The sequence below is a fragment of the Lepidochelys kempii genome, chromosome 4, assembly GCF_965140285.1.
Source record: "Lepidochelys kempii isolate rLepKem1 chromosome 4, rLepKem1.hap1, whole genome shotgun sequence".
Classification (NCBI taxonomy): Eukaryota; Metazoa; Chordata; order Testudines; family Cheloniidae; genus Lepidochelys; species Lepidochelys kempii.
Window position 1 is genome coordinate 121,890,873 of NC_136383.1, and position 15,580 is coordinate 121,906,452.

A 15,580-nucleotide genomic window follows, 5' to 3' on the forward strand; every position below is an offset into this window, starting at 1 on the left:
ACAGGATATTCTCTTTTGAATGGAAGGGATACATTTTATAATGGGTACAAAATTTTAAATCCCTGAATTAAAAACAAAAGGTTTCCTGTTTTAGGAAGAGTCTGTTTGCCAGCTTGCTTGTCTAGAGACAAGTGTATATGAAAAATTAACAAATCATTCAGATTCACTGGAGGATGCCTAGCTTCTGCCATCTGATTGTCCTTTCCTTGCTGGGAAGTATTTTGTATGCTACAGCTCTTCCTTGTTGGGAGAAAAACAGTCTGTTTCAGTAAGAGGGCAGTTCTCATTGTTAGATCTTGGCTGTTGTGTGTAGTTTGGGCTCTGTGAGCTAGCATATTTTCTCACTAGACTTGGCATCTGCATACTGCATTGTAGAACAATATGGTTGCTTTTATCAACTTTATACACAAGTACTATACACTTATATGTCTCAGAGGACTCTTCATGATTCCACACATGGCAATCTCACTGTGCATGTGATGTATGAAAGATTCCCTCTCCCACTACACCTGACAAGATGATAGATATCTGGAAAACTGCTAGTTAGCTGAATAGAATGTAACTGTGACCTTTATGCCCCTTCCCTCTAGGGCTCTCAGGAAGAAAGACTGTAATATAAAACAGCTGCCGAGTGCTCATAGCCTTTACGGCTTCAAGAGTTGTTTGTGTAGGTTGGCTTTGTGGGGGTGTTTTTATTATTAAATTGAATGAAAACTTATGATTCATTGTTGGTATAATGCTCTAGGGCTCCACATTTTTCTGTGCAGTAGTAACCAGTGTGGCTGCATTTCTAGCTATCCTTGCTGCTTTGAGCTCTCTGCTGTTTAGTGCTATTCTAACCAACTCTTCCATCTTTTCCAGCTGCTGCCATTGTTGTTCCTTGTTTGTCAGCAGTGGTGTCAGGCTATGGTAAGTGGCTCCTCACTTGTCTGAGGGGTAGCACTTGTCTGTACAAAGCTATCTTTAACTGAAACGGTGCAAATACAAAATTCAGTTCCACTTAACAGCCATTTGCTGCTGCAAAAATATGCATTTGGTGCTGGAACCTGGACTTTCAGAACTGACATGGGGTTACACGAGTTAGATTTATAATGTACCAAAAGCCTGTCCTCAGCTCTAAGTGCATTTGACAAAAGCTAAATACTATCAATTAAAAGTAAAGGCATTAGCTAATGCATCCCCACAAGCCATGCTGCTCTCATCTACTCGAAGTGACAAAGGCATGAATAGCAGTAGCAAGGTTACAAACTCCTGGTGGGTGGGGGGGGGGGGGGGGGCTTTCTAGACACTGATGCTCTGTGACAATTTAACTGCAGCTGGGGACCCAACAATCCGGGTACCCTCAAATGCAGTATCTTGTAACAGGTGGGACAATCAAGTAAGAAGGACTCCATATCTTTTGGTTGCTTCCTTCAACCTGCCAGCATTGCCTTGGTCTTATCAGGCTTGAACATCAGCTAGCTAGCTCTCATCCATGCCCTGTTCCCTCTCAGACCCTGGTGCAGGTGTTTGACAGCACTGGTTCGGTCAGGTGAGATAGAGATACAAACCTAGCTATCAAATGGCATGCTGAATGTGCCTCTGCCCGTACCACCCTGCAGGCCTCATGGACTCATTGCATAAAGAGGATACTAGATGGAACAGTATGGAACACCACCCTCAAGCAGGAAGAGAAAATGCCCAACACTGGGAACTCTGGAAACAGTGAGCAAGGAAGGAACAAAGTCACCTGAGAGCAAGTCTGCCCACTTCTACTGTAGGCAAATCGCAAACACTTTGTGAGCAGCGATGTCAGATCTAACACTCCTGGCATCTTCATCCATTGCAAGGAAATCACCTACCAACATCACTATTGCTGTATCTTCTGCGTACTCAGGCTTGTACCCAAATTGATAGGGTTAAAGATATCTGAGGCATCTAGGTTCCCGCAGAGTTCACTCACCACCACCTTCTCTCTAATCCTAATCCAAAATAGAAGATCAGGAAGAGGACAATTGATTGTTGGTTTCTTGAACTAAGGCTGCACAAAAGCCTCCTTAAGGAGAGCAGGCTGCTGATCTCTCTAAAGAGAAGCACTGACCATCTCTGCCAGCAGTGGAACGAGTTCTTTCACGCTGGTTTGATCAGCAAGGAAAAACATGGGTTCAAAGCACTGGTTGTTTGTTTCATAATACTCTTGCACAAAATACACAAAGAAACCATAGCTGCCGTATCACGCACTGAAGACTGACCCCTTCGTTCCATTACAGCCTCCAGTATTAGTAATGGTTGCTTAGGGATAATAATAAGACAGAAAATGCTGTTTCTTATTATATTGACTTGGTGCAGTTTATACTCATATCTGTGTATCTACATATTGACATGTGCATGTATCATTAACCTTTCTTTTTAAAACCTCGTCTTTTATATTTACTGATCCCTATAATTTCTCTACCTAAATCTGTTAAAAACAAAGAAGATGTAAAAATTCATTCTCTAAGAAGGAGAACATGAAGCTGTTGAGAACAGTGAAGAGCAGTATTAGCTTCTGTGAGATTCTCTGTGCAATGAAATGCTGTTTTGGCACTGAGCTGCAGTATGTGAAAGCTGATGAACAAGCACTCACAGCAAGAGCGATTAATTATATTTTCCCAACGAAGAAGTCATGTTCAGCAACTACTGTCACCTCCTCAGTGGCGAGGAAAAACTACTAAGGAAGCAGAGTGCTCAGTGGATGGGGAGTGAGTGGGCTGTGAGTGGTATAAAACAGCAAATCTGACATGCACAAAAACCAGGATTCAAGTGCAGGGGAAAAAAAGGTCTTATTCAAAGAACTAACTAATTGGTGTGACACTTTTCCTTGCACAGGCTCAGCCAGCCAGAAGGGAACAGTAATGGGAATTCTGAGGAGCCTGGGGGCCCTAGCAAGAGCTCTGGGACCAATCTTGTCAGCAGCAGGTAAGCAGTACATGCTCCTGCACCACCCTAAGCAATATAACATGTAATTCTCTGGCTCTTTCAGCCTGGCAACATTTAGAAAGTTCCAGGGAAGGGGCCATAGGGAGAAACAGGTGGGACATGACAATGGGAATGTCGAGATGACTGAGTAGTAAATTGCATGTCTGAACATCCCTAACTGTTGCAAGTTAAGGGCCAAGTTACCCCCACATGGGGGTCTCCCATTGACTTTAACAGGAATCGCTCACACATGGATCAAGCTACTCAAGATAGTCTTTTAACGGCTCGGTCAGCTGTGCTGACCAGAGCTGTCAGGATCCATTTTCGACCAGGCATTCCGGTTGAAAAACCAGATGCCTGGCAACCCTAAGTTCAGCTGACTAAGGGTTGGGCTATGCAGTGCAGCCACTTGGGGTGGAACCTGGTGTCTGAAACCCAATGAGGGGAGAGGGTCGTAGGGGTTCCCATATTTAAGCTCCCAAAAAGAAACCCAGAGATATGGTAACCTTAGTCGCAGAGCCCTGGGTCCTGCCCAAGCAAGACTGTCAACACTGCTACTCCTAGCCCCACTGAGCAAGCAAGAGCCAGAGTCAGTTAAGCTGTGGTTTGGACTCGCTGCTGTGGGTTTTTTGCTTCCAGCTGCAGTGTCAATGTATAGGGAGGTCTAACAGGTCCAGAGTAGGAGGCAGAGGCGCCTTGGGTCTAAGCCTGGCTACGACAGATTCCGCCCATCCAGTGTTTAAATGCACAGAAAAGTTTTTATGTGACCTATGTCCCCAATCAGCATCTCCTACTGGCTAGCTTAGGCAGCTCCCCACCTGACATGCTGGTGCTTGTGAATCATAGTCTGTAGTGCCTGTCTCTTCCTAGTTATTGTACAGGGAGCCTCAGGGCCTAGCTCAGCTTCGTGGAATGCCATGTTGTTCCTGTGATTTTCTACCAGCCTCAACGTTGGGCTTTGTGACATTTAATACTGAGTCCTTCCATGAGTGCAGGGGCCTGGACTCAATGACCTCTTGAGGGCTAAAAGAATAAGATATGGAAAAGCAGTGAGGCCACAGATATTGCTTACTATAAGTAATTAGGCTGGTGCTTGACTAAGAACATCCTGTGTGGGGCACCTTAGTTGACAGGAGCACTTAGCAAATAGCAGACAAGCTAATTATTTGAATGGTACGGCTCCAAATTTCTTAAGTGTATCAATTGCGTACTTCCATTTGCTTCCACCGAGAAACAGTGTGTCTCATCTGTCAAAGCCCAAAGGGAAGGGCGGAGATGTGACTGGGGCAAGTATAGCTGTGCTTTGCTACTAATCATGCAGTTTTCATCCCCTTCTGCCATGTTCAGATTTTTTCCTTGGGAGGGACGGGGGCCGTGGGAGAGTAGGGAGAAGGAAATCAGTCAGTTCTGGCTAGATCCATATATACCATCTGATACCATGAAGGTAGAAGATTTAATACTTACTTGATCTCAGCTTAAAACATAGGTATTGTAAAGGCTTGAAGTGGTGGCAATTGAGGGTCAGTTGTTGTGGAGAGAAGGGGATAGCAGGAACAAGTGGTGGAGGATGGGATTCGGATGCAGGTACAAATACAGACTGTGTATAGTGAAGGGAAGAAACGAGTTTAGGAGCAGATGCTCGTTAGGAAGAAGCTGACAGTAGCAGCTTGCATGTATGGATCCTGCTTCTCTCACATGGGCCCCATTGCCTTCTTTCATAACTGATGTCTTTCTGCACCCCCTCATGCTCTTGCTGATGTGTTCCTTCTGGCTCTCAGCTGCTGGCTATCTGCCAGCCTCAAGTTCCTGCTAAGTGCAGCAGGAGTGGAGGTAGCTCCGACTGTGGAATTAAATGGTTTGGAACTGAGTTAACTAATTGGCTTCCAGTGAAATCTAAACAAGACACAGTAAGGGAGGGTGGGTTGGGTAACAGCAGAACAATTGTCTGTGGCTGTAGAAAGTGAAAAGAATCTACCTAATTTTAAAACTTTCCTTTTGAAAATCATTGTTTGTCTAGATAGTGTAACATAGTTACATAAGAACGGCCACACTGGGTCAGACCAATGGTAGATCTAGCCCAATCATCTGATGGTATGTACAGAACAGGGCAGTTGAAGTGATCCATCCCTGTCTTATGACCTATAACATGCAACTACTCAAATTTGTACCAAGGCTGCACAGGAAGTCACTTTGAAAAAACCTTTTTAATGTGTACAATAAAGATAGCCCCCCAAAAACTAAATATCTTATTTGTTTTGCAGTTTATTGGCTGGCAGGAGCTGAGGTTTGCTTCACTGTTTGTGCAGTTTTGTTCCTGCTTCCCCTCATTCTTCTTGGTTACATGAAGCAGCAAACAAAGGAGGAATAACCAAAGAGTGGAGCAACATTATGGCTATTACAGAACTACTCATGTCCAAGGGACTTCTAAAATGGTGGAGAGTCAGCTGGCAAGAAGCAATTTAAAATGGAACAACACTGTGTTTTGATTTGCTGGAAGGCCAACTCAAATTCCATTATGCAATACTCACCAGCATATACACCATTGTCACAAAATTTTTTCTTACACACACCCCTTAATTCTCAAGGAGATGGAGACCCAGCTGAAGTTATTCTCTCCAGCACTGCCTGTGAGCCAGTTTGACGAGGTTTGAGATCAGAAATATCTGATGCAAGTGTGTGTCATTCAGTAAATTGTATTCCTGCTACATCAAATGGTGAGATCATACCAGCTATATGGGCAGAAAAAGGTTGAATTCAGCAAGCTGAGACTCACTCCACAACAGAATTTCGTGCTTTAATTAACTACAGTTCCCAATCAGATGCAGCATGTAAAACACCATCATTTCTCACAGACTCATGTGCACAGTATAATGTTTTTTTACATCTCCTTGCTGTGCCCTTTTCATTTTAATCACTGGCTGCTCATTCTGCTGCTCTGACAGAACATGGATTAGCAGAGTTTTCAGGCAGCTACATAATGGGGAAATTGATCAAGACCCTAGCCACCTGAATTGGTTCATGGTGAGAAAATACAACCCCTCCCCCATTTTGTGAGGGTCATATTGAGATTATTTTGCCAAACCCTTTGCACAGCCCCCTTTAGTGGAATTTGTATCTAGTGCCTTAAGCTATGGGTGGTTTTTTTTGGGGGGGGGGAGGAGTTAGTATCCTGAGTTTCATAAGACCTGAGAGAGCCCGCTATCAATCTTGACTCTATTCCTATGGTTTTGCTGAGGGAGCATAAATGAACAGGTGGCCTGACTGTTATATACAATAGCATTGGAAAAGTGTGTTAGCTACATTTTATACGCCTAATATTTTGTGTAACAGGTATTTCAATACTGAGCATTTACCAAATATTTGTATTTTGCACTACAAACAGTTCATTGCAAACTGGTCTACTGCAGTTAGTGTGGTTAGTAAGATGCACCATAATAAGATGCATATTTTTAGATTGTCCTTTTGTTAGTCAATCATTGCCCTACATAAAGCTCTAGCTGACTGCACAGGAATGCGGGGGGGGGAGGGGAGGGGTCTCCCTATGTTCAACTTCATGTTGGCATGCAATATGCTAAAGCCATTAATAAAGGAGAAGTGAGACCTTTTTGTTTTGTCTTAACTCACAGTTCTTAGCCTGTTGCTTAGGTAACCCCAAAAGGTTTAATTAGGGCTTGTTTCCACTGCAAAATTATACTCATTGGTCACTATTGTAAAGAACCTGATTAACTGGCACAATGCTGACCATGATTTGCCCTTGTCTACATGGGCTTCCGTGTTATGGTCAGCCGCACGTTAGTTAACTTAATTGTTCAAACAAGGGAAAACTTTGCAGTGTAGAACAACCCCATCCATTTAGGAAAGTAACCAGAGGTTTAGAAAGTGTGTCTTTCTCGCTTCTCCATGTACCATCTCAATCACTGCAACCAGAGCTATCCGCGAATAGGTCTTTGTCATCTTCTGCTTGTCTTGCACAGGAGATGGGATGAAAGAGACCTAGTGGGTCACTCTGTCCAAGTACAGTCACTTCAGAGATGGTTTCCTAACCCTACTTCCCCATCAGATACCTTAGTTTTTGTTAAACCCAATGGGAGCCCAGGCTATATGGTAAAACTAACTGATCTTAAAATGTTGTAGGCAATGAAGGTTTCTGTGGTATACAGTGTATTCTGGGCTCATCTGTGACTCAGAAGTCCATAGTTCCCTAAGTTTGACGGTAGAGAAGCTCACTCCTAAAGGATATCAAAGTAGAAAAACCTGAGACACACAAGTGCTTGGGTGGAGGTGGTGTACTTATTTGTATCTTAAAGATTTGGGTCTATTAGGCTCTTGTTTTGCCCTATTTTGCTCACCCTCAAACAACTCATGGGAAGAGTGGGATTGCTTTAGCATGGGAGTGGGACAGTGAGGACCTAATTCCTTATCAGTGGAGTAGTTTCTACTTCCTCTTGCACATCACTGTGCAGTCTGCTTGGCTTTAAACACATAGATTAATGAAAAAACATGGTAGATCTCTCTGTAAGTAATATAACATGCATATCTTTCATTCTGAAGGAAACTGAAGCACTTCAGACTGCATATAGAAGGATCTTTGGAATACAGCCACCAGGGAGAAGACTGCCAGCTAGTTACTTCCTTAACACTACACAACCATTTTTAGTAGGGGATGTGAAGAACAGCTTGGTCAGTGGAGGCAAGGGAACATTTAGATTGGCTAAATGTTACCCAATTGAGAATTTGGGTAACATAACAGAACTAACATCCCTACTCATAAGTAGTGTTAAGGGAATTTTGATGACAATAAGCAGTGATGGCCAGTCTTTCTTCAAGAAGATCTTCAGAAACACACTGACCCATAGCAGGAAATTGGTTCAATACAGTTTCAGAGGAAAGAGTGCTGCCTACATTACATCCTAACACACTTGAGTTATTCTCAACTGTCTCCCATCCAAGGCCTGACAGTGCTTAGCTTGACTTCTGACAAGATCATAGCCTGAAGCGGTGCTATTGCAGACATAAAACTTGAACCAGTAAATGAATATGTGAACCCAAACCAATATGAGAGGTGCCCCAAACACATATTGCATCTGCTCAAGGAACAGAACTTTGGGTACCAAAATGAATCTTTTGGTAGGTTTTACACTCTTATGTAATATAGGAAACAAAACTAATCCAGAGAGTTCTTGTAAGTGTTTTAAGACTCATTTTTATTAAATGTCTCAATTTGAGCTTTTTTTTTTTTTTATCATTTCCTATTATGCAGGTTTTATTCCATTTTTTTTTTTTAACAGCCCCAGAAAAAGGTTTCTGCAGCTTCTTGTTTGTCCCAAAATTTTATTTTGTATTCCTAGAGCCTTGGTTAAAAACAGAATTAGTGACTTTCACTAAAATAGTATTCCTGGTAAAGCCTAAAGAGTGATTGATAAAGGCAGAACATTTTCCCCCTGCCTTGGAAAATAACAAATTCTAAAGGACATGAGGATACTATGTTGCTTGTGAATCTACTCAGAAAGTAGAAAATGTAAATTTACAAGAGTGAAAAGCAGCTGTACCCTCCCCCTGGCATTTCAGCAAACTATGTGGCATTTGTTCAGAGATTTCAAACCTCCAAACTACTGCATATAGATTGAGCATGAACTTCATATAAAGAATGAACTAAGCAGTGATCCCCTATTTAATGAATGAGACTTCAAATGAGGATTCTTAGCTTTTTCACCTGAGCACATATTCCACCCTAGCTTTATCACTTTAAGGACAACTGTTTAATGAACAAGGTTAATCTAGTAGGTTATTAAAGCAGGCAGAATTATGCCAACCTGGAAGTGACCAGTGATCCTCCTGTTGCTCTCTCAGCTACACCAAATCCTCCAGAAGGACACTAACTGCAACATGAAGGAGGCTTTTTGTATTCTGTCTACATGTTCCCGCAATTAATGTTCAGACACGGATCGCTTTTAATGCTTGTCTCCGCTGCTTACTGTTACAGTCTCTGGCCAGAACATTAGACATCACAGTCTGGTCTGGAACTTTAACAGCAACCAGTTTACTATAACAAAATCCTAGGTACTTTTCTCAAGAATTTTTTTTTTACCCATTCAATTAAAAGGGTTTCAACACTATTCCCTAAGAGATTCTGGAAACTAAAACTGTACAACAGCTTTCAAAACAGACGGAAAAAAACTTACTCTTTTAAAGAAGAATTTTATTTGTGAGTAAAACTTAATGATACAACAAAGAAAGAAAAATACATGACTGTTTTCCCCCCACAGTGTGTAACCATACCTTACACAGCTAGATTTCATAGTGTAATACAAAGAATTGAAAGAACAAACTACAAAATTAGAATCAAAATCATTGCATATATAGTCAAAGATAAAAGGGAGGACTCCATTATTAACTGAAACATGTAGCAATTGCTTAGTAATGTAATTATGACCCTGGCAATAAAACACAATTTAGCAAAGTAAGATAAGTACTGGATGCTTCCTAGTATACAGAGGACATAAAAGGTTAGAATACAAGCTCAAAGCCGTTAGCGCCATGCAGTCCTTACTAGACATTATTGTTTAGGTGTCACTCTGAAGCAGTGATTTGCTGTTGCATCTAATTCCACCCTACTCTATGTATTCCAAAACAGAAGTCTCATTTCTGGTGTGTTAATTACTGCCACTAAACCTTTTCCTCCTTACCTGACAGTGCTATTGTCATATCTTGTAAATTTGTTTTCCTTTTACCACTTGAATTTGGTCCAAGTTTTCAATGCATCTGAGGCCTAATATAGGCTTTATTTTTGCATTAAAGCTGAACCTGTTCTACTACTCCAGTGGTCTCCAAAGAGGGGTGCGCCAGAGGATCCCAGGGAGTGCACAGCAGGAGGAGCGCCACTGTACGGCACTCCACCATTTTTTTTCTTCAGCAGCAGCTCTGCACGCCTGTGGCAGGTCTTTCCCCCTTCTTTCTTCGGCAGCATGCCTGCGGTGAGGCTTCCCCTCTCCTTTCTTCAGCAGCACCGTGAGGGTGCGCGATCCAAAAACTTTGGAGACTACTGTGCTACTCAATGCTTTCATACTGCACAAATTGCAAGGCATTCACTGTCTGCTATTTTTCTCACTATAAAACAGGTATTTTATATAATCTTATAACAATACATCCATTATTGAATTTCATTTTAGTTATAGTCATTGCATGTAAGCCAACTTTTTCCTTTCATGGAGAAATCTTTGAATATTTTCTGCTGTTACAAATAGAAATGTGTCATTTGAACAGTGACACTTGGAGCATCTTGGTTTATAACTGGGGTGAAAATTCATTAAGGTTTCTGGAAAGTTCACATGTGCAACAAATGAAGATGTTTTGGCTTTCAAAAAGATAAACTGAAGGTGGATCTCTACATGTGCTCAGTGACAGAGAATCATGACCGTAACTAAAAGAGGATGGCAAATAAAAAGTGAAAGTGATTTTTCTGACTTTGCTACATGCTAAATGCTTATGGAAATCTGTAGTAAAAGTACCTCTAAGGACTCTGGGAGGGATTTCTGTTCCCGACTTAACTACTGCTGGCAACACAAAGCAAGAAACACAAGCTACAGTAAGTGAAAACAAAAAGAGTTAATATAAAAACATATGTTAAGCGTTCAGTGTAATGTGTTTACATTTTTATAAGGGGAGGGAGTGAAGATGCAAATGTGGCTTATATGCAACAGATTCGTATCTGCACCCAGGGAAGTTTTATCAAAACAATGAAATGTGCGCTGAAGACCCAATCCAAAACTGTCCATGCTCTAGATCACCAATTAAAAGTTTCCCAAAAGTCTAACACACAATTGTTTTCAACCTGTATCTAAAGACCAAACTGCTATGCAAGTGATTTCTGATGGTCTCTGATTTTGGTTGGGGTCTGTAACATATATTTCACAATACTGCATTTATTAGAAAAACTGAATGCACAGTATCAGCAGGAAACACCATCACCAGTTCAGTCCTCAGAAACCACAAGGTTAAGTTTAAGTTCCAGCTATATCACAAAACAGAATATGGGTGAAAGACAGCTTTTCTTGTTGTTGTTATTGGGAGGGGTGGGGGTGGCAGGGAGAAGACAGGAGGGGTAAGGTATGGATAGTCTCAAAGCCTTACTATAACGTGATCTGTAAGCACAGATTGCAGAAGCATACAGCTCAGTTCAAGAATGTGCCCCCTCTAAAATGTAAACAAGCATCCTCTCTAAAATGCAATATTTAAAAAAGAATCCACTTGTGACCGATGAGTACAACATTGGAAAAGAGCACGTTCTGGAGTGAGCAGATACTGCATTGTGAACGTGGTCTGGTCAAAAATACTTGTGTTCATACATAAAGCAGTGTGGGCTTTAAATTAAAAACAGTGGTTCAATGTCTTCCACATGGAAACCATTTAATTTTGTTTACAAATTAAGGATCAAATCTATGATTTGCTGCTGAGAGCAGAGGTTTAGCACCTTTCTGCACGTTAATTTCCTGTTATAACCTTAAACAATCAAGCTATAACTTGAGGGGTTGGTTGGTTGATTTGTTGCATTCCTTTACATAAGACAAAACACTCAGTACAATCTGGTACATTCTAGTGGTTAATGAATTTAGATTTTAAAATATGACAGTGTTTCTGCAGCGCATCAGGCCTTCAGGAGTCACTCTTCTTTTTGTTCTTCTTCAGGAAGGAAGGAGTGCGGAACTTCTTTTTCTTTTTGGATGGGGATTTCCCTGGAGATTCGTCACTACCTGGGTCGGCTGCTGTCCCCTCCTCAGTTGTTGGTGTTGTTGCCTCTTCAGCAGGTTGGGACTGGAGCTCTTGATTTTCTGTTGCAGGTGACTCAGTCTGACTTTTGGTCAGATCTTCGCTGCACCTTTCTTCTTCCTCCTCCTCCTTTCCGAAGGTTGGGAACCCGAGTGCTTCTGAAGGCTCATCAGGGGTGAGGTCTGGGAGGGTTTGCTTGAAAGTTGCAGCATCACTGTCATCTTTGTAAGTCTGCTCCTGGAGTGTCTCTAATGGATGGATTGATATGAAATATTTAGTTAAATAGTGTGCTTGTCTCAGACACATTAAGGTGAAGCTACTGTACAGTGAGTGCTCTGTGTGAAAATCTAGCTCATTTAACTTATGTAATGCTTTTGGAATCTGTCCATTCTACTTTACCTTTGGGCACAGAGATGTAGGTGGAATATTCAAAAGGTTATTTTCAACTTCCTGCCAGACAGCAGATAAAGTTGAATCCAACCATAATGGTCTAAAGTGCCAAGAGAATAAATATCAAGGCTTCATAAATAAAACAGTAATGTAACTACATTTGAAAATGATGCTGAGGATTTTTAGCACAGTGAGCAGGGAATTAAACCTACAATTTTCATTGGCATTAATGAGCTATTGTCACTAGGCTGCCAATTTTTAAAAGTTTTAATTTGTTGGGATGGAGCAAATTACATAAACATCAGACCTATGGCTTGATGTATGAGAATCTCACTAATTCTCATATTGCCAGGCCTTATAATAATCCCAGTATTTCCATGGAGCTTCTCAGAGAAGATTTAACAAGAGACAGCTTCATAGTGAGGTCTGCTATTGTAATGTTTTCATTATCTTGACCAGATTTATTAGTGTGTTATGAGGTCTTATAAATAAAATCAATATAACCTGTCAAATTAAATTAGCTAAGCACGTTTTGTGATGCAGCCTTTTATATCACATAGGTTCACTTTCGGTGAATTCATCTCTGTGCAAAGCATGAGCCATAGCTTAAATGGGGCTAAAGTGGTACATAGGCCTTGCTATGGCCCTGTCCACATTACTCGCTAATCTACAGTGGACCTCAGTCATTGGTGAGATTTAGTGACACTCTCCTTTTAAATATTAAATATTTAAATATACCATATTGAGGTTTGCGAGCTGCGAGAAAACAGAGGCAACAATTTTTAATTTTTAAAAATTCAAAAATTGAAGATCTGTTACAGTCAAGAGAACAATTTGGGTCAGAGGATTAGTTTTATGTTCAAGGCTTTGAGAGGTGATTACAACAATCTACAGAAAGTACGAGTGTCTCTTTAATGAGATTGTGTCCTTTATTCCTGCAGGATTGTACTGGAAATTCCTCACATTGTGTCTTAGAAGACATTGTTCTGTGAATGTGTGATATATATTTGCCTAGAATAGTGTGAACTTCTGTTATGTTAGACCCACAATAACCACTTAATACTCAGTATCAAGCCAAATGCTCAGAATGGTAAAGTTAGAAGTTTGAAATTGTGTTATGATGCAGACAGGATTTAAAAGCAGGGTAAATGACAAAGCCATTAGGTATGTTATGAGCTGCCTCATGAGGCGTTAGTCTGATTAACCCTTTATGACCATTTTACAGAAGTTCATTTACAGTCCATCACCAGCATTGCTCTTTTCATCATTACCACCTTTCTAGTCATGATTTTTATTTCTTCAGGGATTAAAGTGGAAGGCATTAATCAGACTAATTTCTTAGTGCATGTACCGCACCTGATTTTCATGTAGTTGGACTTTTATTTATTAAAAAAAAAAAAAAAAAGGAAGGACCATCAATAGTTTGGATTATTCCTGAAACAAAAGCATAGGAAGCTACTGGCATTTAAACAGCCTCTGGCACTCTACGAAGCATTACAGCTACATAAAAATAATTTTAACTGTTTGTCCAAGACAGTTATCCCATCCAGCCTCTGAAATTGTCACTACATCGTTTAGTAAGATGGAATCACTGTACACTGGAATGAAACATGGATCTCTGAATTTAGCTCAAGGATGGGCAAGTTTTTAATCAGAATAGAGAACTCCTCAAATTCTACATCAGATAAAGGAGAACATCACACAACGTGTAAGAGACTTGTTATTTTGCTCAGTGATTTTAGTACATCCATCGGTGAGGTTTTCCAAATTATATCTTCTACCAAAAACAATTTCAGAGACAACAACACGACAATACTTGGAAATTTAAAGATCTATTCTAGAACTAATAGCACAAACACATACTATGTGCAGTAATACCATGAAACCTTCTGTCTGCAGCTTTGGCCTGAATGGAACTCTGGAGGTAAAGTGGGGTTTTTTATACACACAGATGCTAGAGAGTTACCACCATGGAAATACACTTTTCAAAATTATATTCTTTAAGTATGGTTGAAGTAAAAAATAGACAGTTACCTTTTCTGTAACTGGTGTTCTTCGAGATATGTTGCTCATGTCCATTCCATATTAGGTGTGTGCGCTCACCATATGCACCAGTGCAGGAAGTTTTCCCCCCAGCAGAATATGTAGGGAACTCGCTCTGGTGCCTCCTGGAGTTGCACCAGCATGACATAGTATAAGGGGCGCCACCAGCTCCCCCACCCTCAGTTCCTTCTTGCTGGAAACTCCGACAGTGGGGAAGGAGGGTGGGTCATGGAATGGACATGAGCAACACATCTTGAAGAACACCTGTTATGGAAAAGGTAACTGTCTTTTCTTCTTCTAGTGCTTGCTCATGTCCATTTCATATTAGGTGACTCCAAAGCAGTACCCCTGGAGGTGGATAGCAGTTCATGGACATGTAGATTGCAACACAGCTCTGCCAAACCCAGCGTTGTCCCTGGCCTGCTGAGTGATGGCGTAATGAGTGGTAAATGTGTGGACAGAGGATCACGTTGCAGCTCTACAGATGTCCTGGATAGGGATGTGCGCCCGGATGGCTGCCGAAGACGCCTGAGCTCTCATTAAGTGGGCTCTGACAATTGGCAGTGGTGGCAGAACCCCTGCCAGATTGTAAGAGGTCCTTATGCATGAGGTGATCCAATTGGAAACCCTCTGCGAGGACACCAGCTGACCCTTCATCCTATCTGCTGTAGCAATGAAGAGTTGAGTGGATTTATGGAAAGGCTTGGTACGTTCTAAGGAAAAAGCCAAGGCCCTCCGGATGTCCAGAACATGAAGATGCCTCCCTTTCACTGGTCTCGTGCAGTTTGGGATGGAACACTCGGAGGAAGATGTCCTGATTCATATGGAAGGTGGAGACACCTTTGGCAGGAAGGCCAGGCTGCAATTGAACCTTATCTTTGTAAAAGACCATGTATGGTGGTTCTGAGGTCAAGGCTTTAATTTCTGAGATCTGTCTTGCTGACGTCACCACCACCAGGAACATGACCTTCCGTGATGGATGGGAAAGGAAGCAGGAGCCCAGCGGCTCAAAGAGCTCGCCAGTGGACTTAGAGAGGACTAAGTTAACATCCCACTGTGGGACTAGTCTCTCCAGCCCTCTCAAGAATCTGACCATCATGTTATGGGAGATCATCATCTGTCCTTGGATCAGGTAACCACCCCGCTACACCCCCCCCTCAAAATCCCCCGCTTGGGGCAAGGGGGCACTCGTGTCTTCAGGCCCCCAGAGCCACCCCTCCAGGGCCACCCTTCCAGGGTCACCCGTCTCACCTCCGAAGCCTCCCAGCCACAGGTCATCTCCCGGGTCTTGGCCTCAGCCTGTCTGCAGGCCTGCTCCGTGGCCTCTAGCCGGACCTGCAGGTCCGGGTACCCCAGGCCCTCTACCTTTAGGGTCTGGGTTCCCACGGCCACCTTCTCTGCCCCCACCTGGGTCCCAGCCTCCTGTGGGGTCCAGTCCATCTGG

General features: G+C 42.0%; 2 protein-coding genes across 26 annotated transcripts in view; one reads left to right on the plus strand and one right to left on the minus strand.

Annotated features, from left to right (window-relative positions):
* Positions 1 to 11,948, plus strand: part of SLC75A1 (solute carrier family 75 member 1) — a 39,813-nt gene extending 27,865 nt beyond the window's left edge. For 10 of the 14 annotated variants that reach the window (XM_078852590.1, XM_073342691.2, XM_073342688.2 and 7 more), the window contains 3 exons: positions 862 to 909; positions 2,848 to 2,937; positions 5,199 to 11,948. In XM_078852590.1, coding sequence (XP_078708716.1) covers positions 862 to 909; positions 2,848 to 2,937; positions 5,199 to 5,305 — 245 coding nt within the window. In that variant the 3' untranslated portion in view covers positions 5,306 to 11,948. The remainder of the gene's footprint in view (positions 1 to 861; positions 910 to 2,847; positions 2,938 to 5,198) is intronic. The other 4 variants (XM_073342697.2, XM_073342699.2, XR_012158740.2 and 1 more) reach the window with 3 other exon arrangements.
* Positions 9,116 to 15,580, minus strand: part of ADD1 (adducin 1) — a 136,130-nt gene continuing 129,665 nt past the window's right edge. For 10 of the 12 annotated variants that reach the window (XM_073342670.1, XM_073342678.1, XM_073342669.1 and 7 more), the window contains one exon: positions 9,116 to 11,951. In XM_073342670.1, coding sequence (XP_073198771.1) covers positions 11,590 to 11,951 — 362 coding nt within the window. In that variant the 3' untranslated portion in view covers positions 9,116 to 11,589. The remainder of the gene's footprint in view (positions 11,952 to 15,580) is intronic. The other 2 variants (XM_073342674.1, XM_073342671.1) reach the window with 1 other exon arrangement.